At 28.3% G+C, this 18,977-nt stretch overlaps 1 protein-coding gene across 2 annotated transcripts in view; it reads right to left on the bottom strand.

Annotated features, from left to right (window-relative positions):
• Positions 1-545: 545 nt before the first annotated feature.
• The window catches only part of Spt5 (Transcription elongation factor subunit Spt5), a 33,116-nt gene continuing 14,684 nt past the window's right edge, over positions 546-18,977 (bottom strand). For both annotated transcript variants that reach the window (XM_043043273.3, XM_043043274.3), the window contains exons 12-27: positions 17,283-17,364; positions 15,474-15,625; positions 15,182-15,337; positions 14,246-14,343; positions 12,844-12,913; positions 12,639-12,764; positions 10,834-10,971; positions 10,521-10,737; positions 9,003-9,108; positions 8,802-8,923; positions 7,431-7,539; positions 5,493-5,671; positions 5,108-5,230; positions 3,693-3,805; positions 1,588-1,683; positions 546-884 (exon numbers count right to left, since the gene is read on the bottom strand). In XM_043043273.3, the coding sequence (XP_042899207.1) occupies positions 750-884; positions 1,588-1,683; positions 3,693-3,805; positions 5,108-5,230; positions 5,493-5,671; positions 7,431-7,539; positions 8,802-8,923; positions 9,003-9,108; positions 10,521-10,737; positions 10,834-10,971; positions 12,639-12,764; positions 12,844-12,913; positions 14,246-14,343; positions 15,182-15,337; positions 15,474-15,625; positions 17,283-17,364 (2,022 nt within the window). In that variant the 3' untranslated portion in view covers positions 546-749. The remainder of the gene's footprint in view (positions 885-1,587; positions 1,684-3,692; positions 3,806-5,107; positions 5,231-5,492; positions 5,672-7,430; positions 7,540-8,801; positions 8,924-9,002; positions 9,109-10,520; positions 10,738-10,833; positions 10,972-12,638; positions 12,765-12,843; positions 12,914-14,245; positions 14,344-15,181; positions 15,338-15,473; positions 15,626-17,282; positions 17,365-18,977) is intronic.

Raw genomic sequence — 18,977 nt, 5'->3', positions numbered from 1 at the left:
CAAACAGTGAATTCTTTTTCAGTCACTTACTTTGCTTTATCATCTGTTATTATACCTTTCGTTACTCCAGCTAATTAAACATATTGCAGCAAAATGGCTCAAAAATTACTAACTATTCAGTCAAAAGAGAGAAATATCATCAAATTTATGAAATATTTAATCTTAAATAAAGGCACACAAAGATTGCAAAATAAATAGTTTTATCAAACGATCGCCAAATAGCAACTTTGTTAAGGATTCTTTGCATCCTGCTCCCAAAAGTAACAAAGTGGTATCGTCAGATACGACGTGATGAAGGCAGAGCTGGGTGGCAACTCCTGGTGAACTAACTACAGTTGTACAAACTTTCAATCCGAGATTTATAAAAATCAATTGGTTTTTGAGCAAATTATTCCGAGAGAAAATTTTGGACATCTATATTTTCAAACTTTTTGTCACTTCAAAAATGTTACAGTAATCAGAATAAATGGAAATTGAATGGATTCATTGAGGTGGGTAAAATAATACCAAAGACATTAAGCAATTGTGAAGAATACAAAGGCAAATTTACTTAAATCAGAAGCTTGCTTTGCAAACTTTATGAGTTTATTCCACAAAATATATACAAGTTTTAAATTCTACAAATGATACATGATCTAATTGCTTTTGGAATAACAATATTATATTAGTTTATATAAACCAAAGTGTCTCAATACAAATTATTTATTCACATAAAAGTGTAGCTAAAAAGTCCTCCATTTGAACACATATTAAATCATCTTGCAGAGAAATCTCATGTTTATCATTTTGAACTCTTTGGGCCCCAACTTGACGACTCCATCGGCACAATCTATCGTCAAAAGTGTACCACATAACTCTCTGTCATCACCATAGATGACTTTGACCTATAAACAATAAAATTTCACTTTTTAATAAAATCAATGAACTCTTAGAAAAGAAATGTTTAAATTTAAAACGTAATGAGACTAACTTTTAAAAGATTATGCATTAAATCAAGTCAAATATATTTAGGATGTTAAAATAAAAATTACAAACAAAAATTTTCAATTATTTGACCATAGAAGAGTTCACCTTCAGTAAGTTTACCTTTTAGGTTCATTTTAATGAGGTTATAACACTGACACTTTATGTCTTTTTACTCAATGGCATTAAGCATATATTTATCTAATGCAACAGTGATTTTTATACATCAGTAAATGTGCTCTAAATTACTTATGTTGTAAAATGGTAGTTTATAACCATGTGTTATATAATAAACAATGTCATAATGCAGAATCTGTAAGGTGAAAGTGTCTAAGAGCTGTTAAAAAAATCTCTTGCAACAAAAAACAAAATCATGAGTGAAATTATCATTTTTTTTTAAACATTTCCCAATAACTTCAAAATAATATGAAACCTTTAATATTTGATGATCAGACAAGATAGTCCTAATTAATTTGAATATTCAAAATTCATGAAGGACATTTGACTAGCCAACTGACATTGGTTATTTAATGATGTTAAAATGGTACAAAGAAACAACATTAATTCAGATCAGGAAAAATGTGTAAAACTTTGATACAAAGTTAAAAGGGAAAAAGTGCTTACCTTATCACCTCGTAGGGGAGTAACAGGTTCCAAATGTTCCCCCATGATATTTACAACACGGTCTTCTTTGGGTAAAAAGACAGAACACATTCCACCCTACAAAACACAAAGTACGGTCAATATAGTTCAGATAATCTAATTAAAATACTATTTGGGCAGATACTTGCTGTTAATAAAAAATTTCTGCTAGGTCAAGTTTCATTATAACATAAAATTATTGTTTTTACAAATCTGACAAGTGCACAAACAATAAACAAACAGTAGCTTAAAATTGTTGCATAAAAAAGTTGTGTGATAATGACCAATAGCAATTTACTTCATATCAAATGTGCAGTGCAGGCAAATCCTTTAAATTATGTATAGTGCTTTGGACAATTTATTGCTTGCAACTAATCACATGGTTGTGCATGACATCTAAATGCTACAGCTTTAAGAGGACGCCATACCACGGGAGAAACTTTACATCGCAAATGCCCCTCCATAACTGATTTAAGGTATAGAAAAAGTATGTTCAGACAAACTTAGAGTAAGCCACGCAGTTTCATTTGGTTTCATAATATCGAAATGTAAACAAATTGTTGAAGAGAACTTCTTCATTGCATATTCCTAAGTTATCTTCGCATAATTTGTTTTCATTTAGATGTTTTGAGAATATCTTTTCAGTATCTGAAACATCATGACTTATTCTAGGTTTGCTTGTACTAAATTTTTCTAGAACTTAAATTACTTATAGAGGAGAAAGAGAATTTACAATAAAAAGTTTCTCGCATGGTATGGCGTCCTCTCAAGGCTCGTTTTATTATCACGCTGAATTTTTTTATTAGTTTTAATTGAATGCCTGGAAACATCACATGTTAATGTCGTCCCTTACAAGTATACAATTGAAAAGTTAAATCAAACATTAAAAAGGTGATAATTGACTGAAAATAAATTTTTCATACTTATCAATATCTAACAATATTTATCAGTATCTAACATAAATAAATGAGAAATACAGAAAATGAAGAAAGCTTTAACATAGTCAAGGTGAGCATGCACTAAATAAATTCATTTATGATAATATTATGTATATAAATAAGTTATTCAACTTATGCACTAAAACACGTCCAATAGGAGAAACATTGTTGAGGAAACAAGAAAAATAAGGAGTGATGCATTCCTGGGACGAATCTTTTTTTAAGCACTGAAAAGAATGCATGCTGATTTATGTAAGCAAAACTTCAACCAAACTTCCAATACATATTCACAAAAAAGAAGAGCTGAAAGAGAAAAGTAGCATTTTGGGTTTCAAACTTAATCATTGATTTTCCTTGATACAGGCCTTTAATCATTCTTACTTACGGCCTCAATTTTTCAAATATAATTCTTTTTGTTTTCTTAATTCCTTATTTTGTACGTCAAAAGCTAGAATAATTACGAATGTGAATATTAATATGAGGTTGAGAATTCATATTTCATTCTGGGAATCTTTTAATAAAAAGGGTTTCAGAAATATGGAAGTCCCAGGTACTTAAGCACCTGTAGTCTAATCGAATCACTGTACTGCTCTTTTATAACAAGCACAAAGGGACCCTAATATTTGCTTGTTATAACTGAGTGCTTATATGATGGAAAATCATGGTATATCATGGATGGAAATATCATCATGGCTTATATCATGGAAAGCAGGAAAAAAATCTACAAACTTACCAAATTACAAACACAATACCTAACTTATGTAATTCTCAACCTTTGTACATTTTACAAAAGAAGCTAGTTAATTTGCTTTAAACAGTCACATAGTTTCTTAGTTGTGATATATTATTCTGCAGATAAAACTATTGGCCCAAAAAACTCTCATTTGCAACCTGGCTATCAAAAAATAAATAAATAATGTTTTCGTTTTATGGCTCATCACTAAATATCCGGATAATGGCTTGTTATAAGCGAGTTCAACGGTGTATATAAATTTAGTACTTAATTTTTCCATTTTAGCACTTAAATTTTCCATATGTTACTTAGTATGAAATAAAACCTTCAGAAGAACTGACATTTTTATCATAAAATTTTACAGAATTATAATAAAAAACTGAGAATTTTTTTTTAATGAATTTCATTTTACATACTGAGATTCCTCTAATGATTCCGGTTTGACCGCTCAATCCATCGTCCGAATGTGTGTCTCTTATGACGACTTCTAAATCTGTGGTTTGCCATTCGACTGAGGTAGGATCCATCCCTGGAAACACGAAACATATAATAAATGCTGCATATTTAAAAGCAAATAAAGAAAAACAACCAAGTTATTAAAAAAAAGGAAACAAACACAATACTTCAATTAAAAAAGTCTTTTTGCATTTAAATAAAAATTGTCAGTTTAGATAAGCTTCATTATGTGCCTTTCATCCTATTAAAAAACTCATGCATAGCCGACAACACAGATAGGAAAAAATCCAGTAGATTTTACGAAATAATATAAATTCCATGATAATTGTTGCATAATGTACTAAATATTTTATACACAGGGAATTTTAAGGATTTTTACAGTGGACAAGATAAAAAAACTGCAATATTTTCTAGTTATGATTGACATTAAATGAACTTAGAATGTTATTTATGTACTATGTTCACTCTTAATTTTGAATAGTAATAGGCACTTAATTCATGAAAGATAGTTAAATTTTTTTAAATTAATTTAAAAAGGGGATTCTGAATAAGAATAAATTGAACATTTTAGAACAAAAAAAAATTTTAATTAATTTTTATAACTGAGGCTTGCTTTATTATATATTTTGTAATACTTGTTTAAATATTTAAGCAAATAATAATCTGTGCAAAAAATCTACTTTGATAAGGATTTTTTTAGGGAGCTTGTTCAATTTTAGGGAATTTTCTAAACTGCATAAAAACCAGGAGAATATTTATTAAACCAGTAAACCAGGGGAAACTGGCAAAATCCAATAGTCTACTGGAAAATCCAGTAAGCAATAAGTAATAAACAAGGGCTCTAGGATGTTGTTGATCTAAAAATTCTTCAAAATAAGATTTAATTACTATTTTTAATTTTTTTTTTTGAAGAATATCAGAATTGAATTGATTTTTTTATATTCTCTTGATTGCCAATTGTCTAAAAGCAACTTCTTATATCTTAAAATCATAATCAAAATTTGTAATTGGAGGATATTTAAAACATAAGATTCAATGCAACATTTACACTAATTCATAAAGAAAAAAACTGATTTACTAACAAAATGCTCTTCAAATAAAAAATTTCATTCAAAATTTATAAAAAGTGATTGAAGAAAGAAAATCTAAAAATGACTTAACAAGGAAAAAATAATAATTCTTAGAAAGGGGGGAGGGGAACCACAAAAAATGGATGAAAATAAAACATTTAGCATCAACATTCTAGCCCTCATAATGAATATAACAATTTAGATTCAAATAATTTATTAAAGATTCAGAATTTTTAAATTTAGTTTAGACTTCAGAAATAAATTTATTGTAATATTTAAATTTAAAAAAACAAAGAAATGATTACCTCCAGGGGTGGGTGGTGCTCCTGGTGTCATCGGACTGTAACCATAACCCCCTGGTGATGGTGTTCCAGCATATCCGGAAGGACTGGGGGTGGCAGCATATGTAGATGGACTTGGTGTTCCCGCTATAAAATAATTAAGTTTCAAGACCATAAACCATAGCACAATATTCCGCAGCATGCAATAAATTTTTTTACTATGTTATGTGCCCTAAAGATTCAAAAAATTCAGATTTTATTCTTTGCACTGGCCATTAACAAGACCTTCAAATATAATTTAGGTATAATTAAAGTGAAATAAAAAAGTAGATAATGGAAAGATTTTTAAATGAAATTTTGTAAATTTCTATGCATACCAAGCACAGAGAAACAAAAAAATAAAAGTTACCAGGATATCCTCCAGGAGAAGGTGTCTGATAAGGAGAGTAATTATGGTCAGCGTAGGTGCTTCCAGGAGTTTGAGGGGTGAAAGGACCCTGGTCTTGTTGATAAGCAGGAGTGGCTGCATAATTAGCTGGTGACGGAGAAGGTTCCTCAAAAGGATATTCATCAAAATCACTGCTCCCTCTGAAAGTATGATTAATTTTGTATGATACACCAAAAGAAATATTAATAGAATCTCATTAATGTATTAAGATGACAACATTATGAACCAACATGTGAAAGAAACATAAATTCAACTCCAATTATCCAAGATTAGCCTCAATTAAGGCTATTAATCAATAAAGGACAATGTGTGATGGACACTATTTCATTTTCTGCAAATATTTGCCTCAACATTTGCTTGCCTACGAAGTCAGGAGATGTTAGCCTGGTTCTGTTATGTAAAGAGCTCTGCATGCAGGGAATGTTTAGCAAGGAAGAAATCTCAGCAACAACTTACAAGCAAGCTTCAGAATCAGTATATCTTTTGAATATGAAAAAATTTGAGACAAAAATTTAGGTTTTGGCAATAATCTCGGCAAACAGTTAACTTTGCTAACTCACAAAATGACATATCGTATGCTGTCCTCTAAAGAGTAAAAAGTTATTTAGCAGCAGTTTTATAAATAATGTATTAAATTTTTATGAAAAAAATAATTTGGTTTGCATTTGTGTAACATTTTCTACTGCTTTGAATAATTAATAATAGTATTATTCTTCATAACACTTAGCAAGAGTAGCTAATTTGCATTCTGAATCTGAAGAGATAATAAACCTAGCGAGCATCACACAGTTATCTTGAAAATTAGAAAGCAGCTTGCGGCAAAGCCTTCTTGTATAATAAAATCCATCCACCAGCAGTCATAATATTCATTTAAATATTATTCAAAATATTGAATGAGAAAGATAGAAAAACTATCAAATTTACTTCACTAAACAGGTAAGTAATTTCAAAACAATTCTATTACAATTAATTAAGAGCCCACAACCTAAGAAAACAATTTTTGTTTTTGTTTCGAGAACTTTAATTTTTATTGGTGACTGATTGTTAGGATAACAAGGGTCATAATTAAATCCACATTTACACAAATAAAGTAAGTCCTTAAATTCATATCATTTAAAACTTATTACTTAATTGAACCTAAGGTTGGTAATATTTAGGTGTCACAAAAGTTATGGTTTTCCACATCTTGACCAAAACTCTTATGCCTGTATCTAGATTTTTTAGAAGGTTTTTTTAAAAGCAATATTTAAAGACTGAGAAAAGAGCTATAACCTATAGCACAAATGTAATCTAATATTTCAACAATTAAAAAATGTGGTTCTCATCCTACAGTCTTAAACTATCCAAAACAGGGTTTTATAGTGTAGTTTTAAGATTCAAACTAGGGAAAAAGCTATAACATCAAACTAATATATATTCTACATCTTTAAAATATATCAAAAATATAATTTAAAATATATATTAAAAAGGAATAACTGCTTTTGTTTAAATTATTCAATTTATCATGAATTTCAAGAGCAACATATTACAGATATTATTTGAGTATATAAAAAATGTGTACATTATTTTACATTTTATAAATATAAATAAAATAAATTATGGGATTTTAATTAAGATATTATTTAAAATTAGCAATACATAGCAAACAATACATTTAGAATTTCAGATGAGTTGGTTTTTTTTGTTAGAATTATATTTTAAGGCAGTTTTGGGCAATTTTTAGACTAAATCAAACAAGTCATTTAAAAAAAAAAGGTTAAGATATCCAAAGAATCCCTGCCTTAAAATTAAGAAATTTTCACTTGATGGAAAAAAGATATATTTATGCTGCCCTATTATAAATTTAGTGTAAAAATGTAGTAAATACAGAAAAAATATGAAAAAAAAAAAAAATTGTACCTAGCTGGAGTGTTGGCGTTAGAGGGGTCCCAGGCTCCCCCATGGCTGGGAGTGCGGTTACCTTCATGCAATGGCGTCTGACTTCCATAGTGGGGTGTACGACTTCCAGCTGAAAATCAAAAATAAATTTCCTTCTAAAAAAATTTCTATGAAAGTAACAACATTAAATTTTTCTTCCAACCAGGTTTTAACTCTTGTATAACGCAAACTAAAAAAATTAATTTTGTAAAAACTGAATAATCATACGTCTTAAACATTTTATCTTTCATTGCTAACGCTATTATGATTTAAATATTAATGAACATTTTCATACATGTTTAGCTTCTGGAAAATTTAATAATGAAGAATTTCTCAAAGTGCATAAAGATTAAAATTGTTTCTATAATTGATTAGCCCAAAAACATGGAAAAATTTATTCCAGTTCTTAATTACTGTTTCATTAAAAGGAATGTTTTATTAAATGGAAGTCATTTTAAAAATCACAATAAACACAAGTAAGAACTCAACAATCCATTCTTTATTATAACACAATGAGAAGTATTTATAGACTTAAAACCATGATTTTAAAACGTCTATTTGCTTTGTTTTTATAACTGATTTGTCCCTAACCATGCAAAAAGTTATTCTAGCTTTAAAAAATTAATTCTATTTACAGTGTAAGTCACTTAAAAGATCCTAATAAACACAAATGCATAGCTGCCAACTTAAATAGGAAAAAATCTAGTAGATTTTAAGAAATATAAATTTCATAATAATTGTTCCATAATGAACTAAATAATTTACTCATAGGGAATTTTAGGAATTTTTATGATCATCAAAAAATAAAAGCTGCAATATTTTCCAGTCATGATTGGCATTAAATATGATTGAAATGTTGTGTATTATGTTTACTTTTATAGTTTCTCGAAAAGTTATGTTTACTCATAATTTTGAATAGTAATAGGCACTTAATTCATAAAATAATTAAGAATTTTTAATTAATTCAAAAAGCGCGTTCTAAATGAAAATAAACTGAACATTGAAGAACAAAAAAAAAAGTTTTAAACTGATTTCTATACATGAGGCTTGCTTCATTATATATTAGCAAAACTTATTTAAATATTCGAGCAAGCAATAATCGGTGTAAAAATTTTAATTTCAACAGAGATTTATTTAGGAAACTTACTCAATTTTAGGGAATTTTCTAAAATATTTTAAAATAAAGGGATTTTTCTAAAATCCAGGAGAATTTTTATTAAACCAGTAGAAACTAGCAAAATCCAGTAGCAAAATTGGTAGCTATGCAAATGAGAACTCAACAATTCGTACTTTATTATTACACAATAAGAAATATTTATAGACTAGTAAAGAGAGTACAAACAAATAACATACATTCGTATTGTGGTGTTTGTGAGCCGTACATGGGAGTTCTTGAACCAGCACCATACATGGGAGTTTGGCTGCCATAAATGGGAGTACGACTGTAACTGGAAACGCTACCTTTACTGGGTCCACTATGAGAATGAAAATATAATTAATGCATATTTAATCCAGTGTAAAATGTTAGCGTACAGAAAAATTAAAATAATATACCCAACAACAGCTAATCTAGTTCTATCTACTGAAATAGTTTGGCACTTGGAATGCAGTTCTACACGAGCTGTGGCTTCAGTAGCATCCTTAACAATACCAATGTGACCTATGGGATAAACAATTTTGACAAAACTGACTTTGTAAAATATATTATACATAAAAAATTATTACATAAAAAATTATTATGTGGCAAAACTAACTACCACTACAAATATTAAATAACAAATCACTACTATATAAAGCATGTTAACTTGAATCCATCTTGAGGTACCTTTAGATAGATGAAGGTTGACATAGTCTAAACTTAAATCCCCACGATTACATTAAAGCAATGAAATAACAATATAAAATTAGAATAGCAAACTATGAGCTATTTCCATGCAGCAAGATCATAGGAATTTAGAGGACGTTATACAAAAGTTAACTTAAAATTAATTTTAAAACCTTAAAGAATTTTTATACACAGAACATAGCAATGCATTTTGAATAGAACAAGTTTACTTAATCTCATCAAGAAATGGGAATACAGTCAATGTTAAATTTCCAATGCCTGATAAGGGAAAGCTTGTTTTTACCAAAATGCACTGCTGTAAGTTACAGTGTTTGATGTGAGAAGTATTTTATTCCCATTGAATTTTATACCCGTTTAAATTCCTTATTAGATTATTTTGCACACAAACTGTTGATTGCGAAATATAATAGAATATAAAAATGCTTTGAGAACTATAAATTTTTCCAATAACATTTAATATTTGTCTTTTCCTGCAATAAAATAAATGACCTTAACAGCTCAAAAATTAGTTGAAACGACATTGTTGGCATCGAGGGCAAAGGGTGGCGATTATTCTTGTTTTCCAGTGACGTTATCTATGGATAGACATTTCATACATTCGCAGATTATAATCTTTTACTGAACCAGAGAACAATCGATCTCCAAATCAGTACTCCCCAGAGGTATAATTTGTAATGGGAACATGGGGGACTTGTGACCCAACAGATTTATTAAGCACCAGTCACCATTTACAACACGAGGAGACTTTATCCAGCTAGATTCAAACTCCCCTTTTCATGAGCGTGAGTTCAGCGCCCAGCCAACTAGGATATACCAACCTAGTTGAAATGATTTAAAATATATAATCAGACAACTACTAACAACACTTTAAAAGCTATAAGGCAGATCTCATCAATATAAATGGATTGAGCAGTACTAGCTCAGGGTATAGAGCGTTCGCGTACGGATGAAGTGAACCGGGTTTGAATCCCAGAGATGGCTCGTCAATACGAAACCGCATTCAGCTTGCACCAACGAAAGTGCTGACGTGAAATATCTTCAGTGGTAGAAAGATCATGGGTTAGAGTCCCCTTGCCGTCTGGCTAACAGTGGTCTCCTCCCAAAAATTGGATTGGCCGTTCAACAACGGTTACAAAATCTAAATGGATTGTTTTTTGATTGATGTAAAGCAAATTAAGAAAGTTATAAAATGTGAATAGAGACGAATGAAAAATACAATTTATTACCTTTGTAAGGCCCGTGAGTAATTTTAATGGTTTGACCGATCAATTCATTATCTCTCCTTCCACCTCTACCTCTACCCATTCCACCACCAGGACCAGGACTTGCTCCTCCCGTAAAGCCACTCCCTGGAGTTCTGCCACCAGCAGAGGGATGCATTGGACTGTTGATACGAGGGGATGCAGCATGAAAAGGTGAGCGCATACTGATTTCAGACACAGGCTATTGAAAAAAAGAAGATATGTTAATAAAATTTGTCTCTTAACTAAAAATGAAAAAAAATTAATTTCAAACTAAACTATAAAATTATTCACATACTCTTCCACCCCCACTTCCAGCTCCTGCTAGAGCAAGATGCCTTGTTTTACAAACAAAAATACCACCATTTTCTGTCATCATACGAGAATGAAGAAAAGCAAAGCTACGATACAGATGCTTGATTTCACCTTGTCTACCCTGTTAAAAATAAACAATTTGTTAATACCATGTGGAGTTGCTTTTTAAGAACGTAATATGAAATTTCTTTCAAGAAAATTATATATTAGCGAGAAAGTTTAGGGAATTTAATATTTAGAGAAAATACACCTCATAAAAAAATATAGTACTTCATGAACAGTTATAATAATAAACTTAATAATATAATGATTCCCATACTTAGTACACACAGTATTGCATCGTTATTAACAGGAAAAAAACTATTTCAACCAAATTCATATTCGCGACTCTTTCAAGAAACATTCTTGATCACTAAAAACTCTCCCCTTGATTTATGAAGATTTTGAAATTTTTCTTCAATTCCAATTCTTAAATTTTTTCCCTTTTTTTTTCGAACAATTGTATGAATAATTTCTTACAACCCTACAAAGGAAAATATTTTCACGTTTGATAAGAAACCCCCTAAATGATTCTTTCCTAAAGAAGTAGACAAGCAAGATTTGTGTATAGATAAAAATGCCTGTTCATAAAATAGGAAAAGGCTATGCTACTTTAGAGAATCCAAATAAAATTGATATTTAGGAGGAAGTAGCTGCGATGGACAATGTTACAGAATATAGTGGTTGCGAAGAATCAAATAATAAAATATATCAATGATTGTGGCTTCATAGTTACCTCAACATGGTTGTTTAAATCTGTATTTTATAAACATTTGGCCAGGAACATGCACATGAGCATCACCTTAATGGTTTGCATAACAAAATCTTCTGTTGCAACAATTGTGTAATTCACAGCAAGACATATTGAGAACTTCAATTTTTCACTCTTCATCATTTATTAATATATTATTAAAATAAATTAAACTAAAGGAGAGGATTTAATTTTAGAAGTAATGGAACTCTCACACAGAATGAAATAATTTCTTTTTTGACTCAATAAAACAATTTATAGAAATTCTTGAAAAAATTCCTCATTAAATCCAAAATATGATGATAATAACAGAGTTATATATTATAAGTTATTTAACACTTAACAGACAATTTCTTAGTTTAAAATGGGATCTTATTAAAACTGGATAGCATTAAATCAAGGGTGAGTCACTTATGGAACATTTAAAACGAAATATTTTTGAATTTTATGTATTGACAGTACTTTTAATATCAACAAGATCATTTGAATGAAATGCAGAGTTTGCATGTCAATGATTGCATCTAAAATAACTTTTAGTATGTTACAACTGGAAAAAAAAGTTTTAATGTTTTTAAACTTTTAAAATCAAGGGTGAGTCACTTATGGAACATTTAAAACGAAATATTTTTGAATTTTATGTATTGACAGTACTTTTAATATCAACAAGATCATTTGAATGAAATGCAGAGTTTGCATGTCAATGATTGCATCTAAAATAACTTTTAGTATGTTACAACTGGAAAAAAAAGTTTTAATGTTTTTAAACTTTTAAAATCAAGGGTGAGTCACTTATGGAACATTTAAAACGAAATATTTTTGAATTTTATGTATTGACAGTACTTTTAATATCAACAAGATCATTTGAATGAAATGCAGAGTTTGCATGTCAATGATTGCATCTAAAATAACTTTTAGTATGTTACAACTGGAAAAAAAAGTTTTAATGTTTTTAAACACTTTTTACAAGTTAAAAAAAAAATTTCACAAAAACAACTGACCGAATGTGGGCCATCAATCACTTTCACAACATCTCGAGCTTGAATTTGATTTTGCTCAGAATCAAGAGAAACAGCTTTTCTGGTATCTTTTCTTTTAGTAATGCTCTGGTGCTTCACTTTTACCACCTGCAATTGCCAATGTTTTGCATCATTTATTTAATATTTAAATCCAAATGAAATTGTGAAAAATACGAAGAAAACTTACATTGCCATGCATATTAAGTATATGGAAGTTTTCTTTTTCTAATCTAACAATGACTCCAACTGTCTGTGCACTGAAAATAAATTTGAAAGTCTGATTACTTGTTTGTTTAAGAATAACACATAGAGAACTATTAAGTCTAATAAAAAAATTTTTGAAAAATTACACTTTTGAAATCATAGAATGCAGAGTCAAATAATTATATAAGATTTGTTTATGAAGTATACAGATGCATGTGAGTGTTCGAAATATAATTATCTTAATATGTTTATATTATATGCACCATAATCCTGTTTATATTTCTAGTTAAGTTGGCAAAACTTGGGACAAAACATAAATGTGCTGAAAGTATTGTTGCCTTTTAAAGATATGAAAATACCCCACTTAATAAAAAACAACAACACAGATTTAATAAGAAACATTCATTCCTGTATAGGTATATTTTTAACGCCTCAACAAACATATTTTAGCATTGAAAATTGGAAATAATCCTGAAAATTAGGCAAGTGAGTTTTCGAGTTTTGCATTTTATATAAAAAAATTTTAAAAAGAAAAAAAGAAAGAAAAGAAAAACATGGTGCATTCTAAAAATTCATTGAAACTTTTTCTCCATTTCCCCTTAAATTCAAACTCCACAGGAGCAATACCCTTTAAACAACTGAATATGATAGAGTTTTTAATCCTAAACAAGATAACAATTACAAAAGAAATTGTCAGATGAACAGTTAGAAAAAATAACCTGAATATCAAAGCAAGGATCTGAATCCAAATAGCAAAATGGAAATGTTGGAAGTTTGAAATTTCATAATTCTGATAAATGATGGGAAGAGCAAAATAAATTTATTTTAACTTTTTACATTATTTTTTTAAGTTGGTCTCTATAATTTAAAATGTAATTGTTCTTCACATCTCTGAAGCAAAATTCACTTTTTCTGTCAAGAAAAAAAAATGTGTATTAAAATATTTTATAATTCTGGAGTAAGCTAAGCAAGATGAAAAATATGGTGGTAAAACTAGATTGAGTTAATATTAATAAACTGAAAAATATTTCAGATTTGCAAAATATATTTAACGAATGTTGTGGCAAAAAGTTAACCTTATATTTTTTTAGCTTAAAATAACCGCTTTCGTATCACATTAATGAACAACGGTTTAATCCTGTCAAGAACATAAAACCAATCCAAGGTTACATCTCTCTCTCTCTTCCAATCAGCGACATTTAATTTTATATAACATATATTTTTTTTTATTAATTATGCTATTTATTAATATATAATTTTTGAGGGTCTGGCCCTTTGTATTTAATAAAATTATAATGTAACTTCTTTTTTATCGGTAACCACAACTACACTCAAAATCCATAATAGATTCAAAGCTTCTAGAGCAATAGTAATATTGAACTTACTCTAATAAAACAAGATCTCCCCATTGGAATTGTCCAAGAGAATCTACACCAGTGGCCATGTCTGTGCAGAGCTGTAGATCTTGAGGCCTGACTTTGAGCTGATAATACAACATTAATACATTTTATAAACTAACACAAACATAAAAACCATATTTTACAGTTATATACTTCTAACAATAAAATGGATTTCCTACTTAATAATTCTTTTTCTCAATGAAAAAAATTATGTTCTTATTCTTCTGTGTGGCCACTCAAATCAAGCTTCAAATTTCAGTGATTTTTCCAGGTAAAAATCTTACAATTTCCAGGTCAGCATATTTTTTTTTTTCTCATTAAATGTAGAATGGGTACAAGAAAAGTGTTAATACTATAAAGTATTTAAATTAAAACGTTATTTTTTTAATATAATACCTTAAAAAAATAATCAGACTAAATTTACTTTAACAATTTAGCAGGATTTTGTTTCTTATTTTTTAAATTTGTAATGTTTAAGTTGGGTTTTTTTTAGAAAGATTATTTCATATGAAAAAAAGAAAAATATGAAGAAAATTTAATCAAATAAAAAAAAAATTAAAGCAATAAAATAGAACAAAAATAAATTATAAAAAATTAAGGTTTAAACTAGGGTAGGAAAAAAGTTAGGAACATTGCTTTCTCTATACTCTGAATCTTCGCCAAAATAAACAAAAAATTAACCAAAATGCAAAAGTATCAATAAAATTCACTCTAAGAACAGTAATCTGAGCAGGATCAAAATGAAAATTAAGGCCCTGTTGATAAAACTAGAGCTTTTAGAATGCTTTAAAAGAAAAACAAAAACTTCTTAGATTCTCTTAAAACAATTTTCAAATTAACTACCTCATAAAAAACAACTAAATAAAATACATGTTGTCGAAAACCATTTAAGAAAATTTTTCACAACTTCAATAGACTAACCTCGTGCATCGTCAGATCCGAAAATAACAGAACAATCTTTTCTTCCACTCTTACAATCAGTCCAGTATCTCCCTCATATGTTCCAGCAATTACTTTGACATGGTCACCCATTTTGAAATATTTTCTCAACTCATGTGCAGGAAATTCAAGTGGATCCTAGTCAATAATTAACATTAATTAATTGAAATAATTTTAACATAATAATTTACACACAGTCATCTATAAAATAGAATAAAATGTTAAAAAAAATCAAAATGAAGACAATTCATTAAAAAAAAATAATTATAATTACCTTTAAATCCTCGTGAGTAGGCAGCATAGTGACTTTGTTACCATCCACAGTAATGACTCTACCCTGTAAATGTATCAATTCTCCCTCACAGACTTCAACATTATCACCAGGAGAAAAACTATGGCTTCCATCGTCTTGTCCTGTTTCACTCACTATATCTTTATTAAGGTCCAACAAAAATAATTTTAACGATGTGTAAATTTTTTTTAAAGAAATTACATAATTGACTAATGAATTTATAATTAATGCAACAAAAAAAATATATATTTATTATATAATTTTAAAATTTTAATGACCAGGGGTCTGTCTAGGTTTTTTTGAGAAGTACCTATTTTGTGAAAATTTAAACATAATTTGCGAAAATTCCAAATTATATTAAAAAATCAAGACTATAAACATGGATTTATCGTTTCTTACGGAATACAAAAAGAAAATTTTAAGAAAAAATATTGTTGAATTTGTGAGGGTACCACTAAAGGGTGGTAAATTTGGCCTGGACAGACCCCTGATGACATTACTAAATTTATTTCCCTTTAAAATAAACTGTTTATGGGTTTAAACTAACTAAACTTCATATTTTTTTAGCTTAAAATTTAGTATGTTAGGATAGGGTTTTACAGCAAGTGGCCTAGGGGCAAAAGTTTTTGAATGGTTAAAATGTAGTTTGTTTCAAACTAAAAATTGGAAAAAACTACACACAAGTAACATGAGAAATTAATAACTATTTTTGAAACAAATTTAAAAATAGAGAGATAGTAACATTAAAAGTGCAAATTAAAGAAATTAAATTAATTTTCAATAAATCAAAATATAAAACCAAAATAATCTAAATAAATGCAGCTCAAAAATTTATTTAATGATAATTTATTTAAATTGTAAGTTTTAATGTTATATACAATGCCTTTTAAAGTAAAGGCAAATGCCTTATTACACTATGGAATTACTTAATTATTATCAATTGAAATCAAAACTGAATTCAAAGTATAAATATCCCTCTACAGCCTGTGTTTGGAAAAGGTTTTGCAATCCTATATTAGGTTAAGTCAGCAATTTACCTGAATTCACTAATTGTTTTTAACTCATCTCAAATTCATTTAAGTAGTTGAATAGAAAACAAAAGTATATAAATGATGATACTGACAGACAAAAGTGGCAACAAAGTTTATTTTTCTAACATTTATAATTAAAAAAAAATTTTAAAAAGTGCTAACATTTCAGATGTATAGAAGAAAAAAAACAGGTTATAAGATCCCCTGCGCCAAAAAATGCCAATACCGATAAAAAAAAATTTTAAAAACTGCAACACCATATATATGTTAGCGAAATTGCAAACTTTTAAAAAAAATACAAATAATTTAGTGTTTATAGTAAAAAGAAGAAATGAAAATACTCAAACATTAGTATCAAAGTATATGATTGCTTCATGCAGGTGTTTGATTGATCCTAATTATTTTTCCCTGATCAGCAAAACATTTACTTTTCATGTATACCTTAAAAGTAGAGATTTATATTATATTATTTTAAAAAGGAAAAAAAAACATCATTAGTTAGAAAGGACCCAGATATATGGAAGTCTGGGATCCCAGGGTCACATACTTTACAAAGTCTAGCATAATCACTGAAAACTGCACTTAGATACATTTTAATTTTTTGTAAATAAAGACAGATATTGAATTGAAAAATAGTACAAAGAATGGACATTTGCTACAGAATTGACATTTGCTACAGAATTGACATTTGCTACAGAATTGACATTTGCACATAAGTCTAAATTATCAGAGTAAAAATTTAAACTAGTAAAAAGGATACACTCTATTTCCATGCCCTTAGCATCATTCTTCTCTGCAAACTTTTCCAATTCAGATAAAGTAGGTTTCACACCATCAATAATCTAAAAGCAAAAAATAATTAATGAAAATATATCTTTAAAAACTTTTGTAAAAAAATAAATTTTCCACCTAGATATTATATATTCAACTAATGTTAATTCAAATTCCTATGTCGAAGAAGTTTGTCTCAAAACCTAGTTATGTCAAATTTTTCTCGAAATAAAAAATGAATTTTTTTCGGAAAATCACAATAAGTTTGTTGTAAACCGATTTTTCTATTTAATGCATAATTCAGGGTTGCCACAAAAAAAAAGGAACAAAATAGTTGCTTTTAGTAGTCTAAAGCATGAAAATAGTAGCCGAAAACTATGAATTTTTGTTCTTATTTAGGCAACCTAAATAAGAACAAAAATTCATCAAAAATGTGACTAAAATTTTGTTAATGACTTAATAATATATATATATATATATATATATATATATATATATATATATTGTGAAAAATGATCAGTCAAATTCGAAATTCAGGCATCGTAATATCGCTTTAAAAATTGTTTTTTTTTAAAAAAAAGCATGCAGAATTACGTAGCCGTCGAAATATAACCATTGAAAAGACAATTGAGAAACGAAATACACTTACAATGGAATCTGTGCAGATTGAACGAATTAAAAAGTGAAGACTCAAATTTGCAATTCAAAATTTTAAACTTTTTTTTTTTTTAAGAAAAAAAAATCTCAATGTGTTCAGAAACTATCGCGGACTGCAGATTCAGGGATGAGATTGGCCAAAAGGCAAAAAAGCTGAATTTCCAAGAAAGTAAATTTTACGTACGCGCAATCGGTTAACAATAAATTCCAGACAGTTTAAGATAATAAATAACAATTTGTTGACATAAAATTGTGTACTAATTTATTATTATATAAATGATTACATCGATACATTTAGTAAAAAGAAAAATTACCAATTGAAAAAAAAAAAGCTAGAAATTCTATTTTTCTTCAGTTCACATAAGAGACAATTATTACTTGAGAAACTGTCTGGTTTAGCAAATTAAAACTTCTGAGTACATACATTAACATTCCATTTCTGTTAATAAATACTGTAACATGATTTAAAGCAAATATATCAGTAACATGACTTTTTAAATTATTTTGAAAAGAAAATCAACTTTTACAATTGGAAAATCACTATGTTTATATTATAATCTGATCTAACTGGAGCCCTGTGAAACATATCAATAACTGTGAAGTAGAAATATATAGTAACTCCTTAAATACAAAAATTGCTATTTTAGTTTGAAAAATTACATGATAATCAGCAACTGTTTGGATAATTATTTTTCATTTGATAAGAACTTTGCATTTCATAGCATAAATAACAGCAACATTATTTTTTAAATTTTGCATTTTGATGCTGAGTTAATTAACTCTTTTTCCAAAAAAAAAAAAAAAAAAATGAATCACTTTTTAAGTGCTATATCTTTTATGTTTGCTATATTTAGTCATTAGCCCATCTTCAAACATCGTGTGACAAATCCTACTTTTTCTTCTTTGCAAGCCCAAAATAAAAGTTTTGAATATATTCTATTCCAGTTTCGCTGATGTTGTAACACCTACATATACTAATAAACGTCAATAAAAAACAGTCACGTTTAGAGTAACTAAATCAAGAAAA

This window comes from Parasteatoda tepidariorum, chromosome 5 (assembly GCF_982258835.1).
Source record: "Parasteatoda tepidariorum strain Cologne lab strain chromosome 5, Ptep-v5.0, whole genome shotgun sequence".
NCBI classification, from domain to species: Eukaryota; Metazoa; Arthropoda; class Arachnida; order Araneae; family Theridiidae; genus Parasteatoda; species Parasteatoda tepidariorum.
The sequence above is the reverse complement of the archived record's forward strand: the minus strand, read 5'-3'. Positions and strand labels throughout refer to the sequence as shown.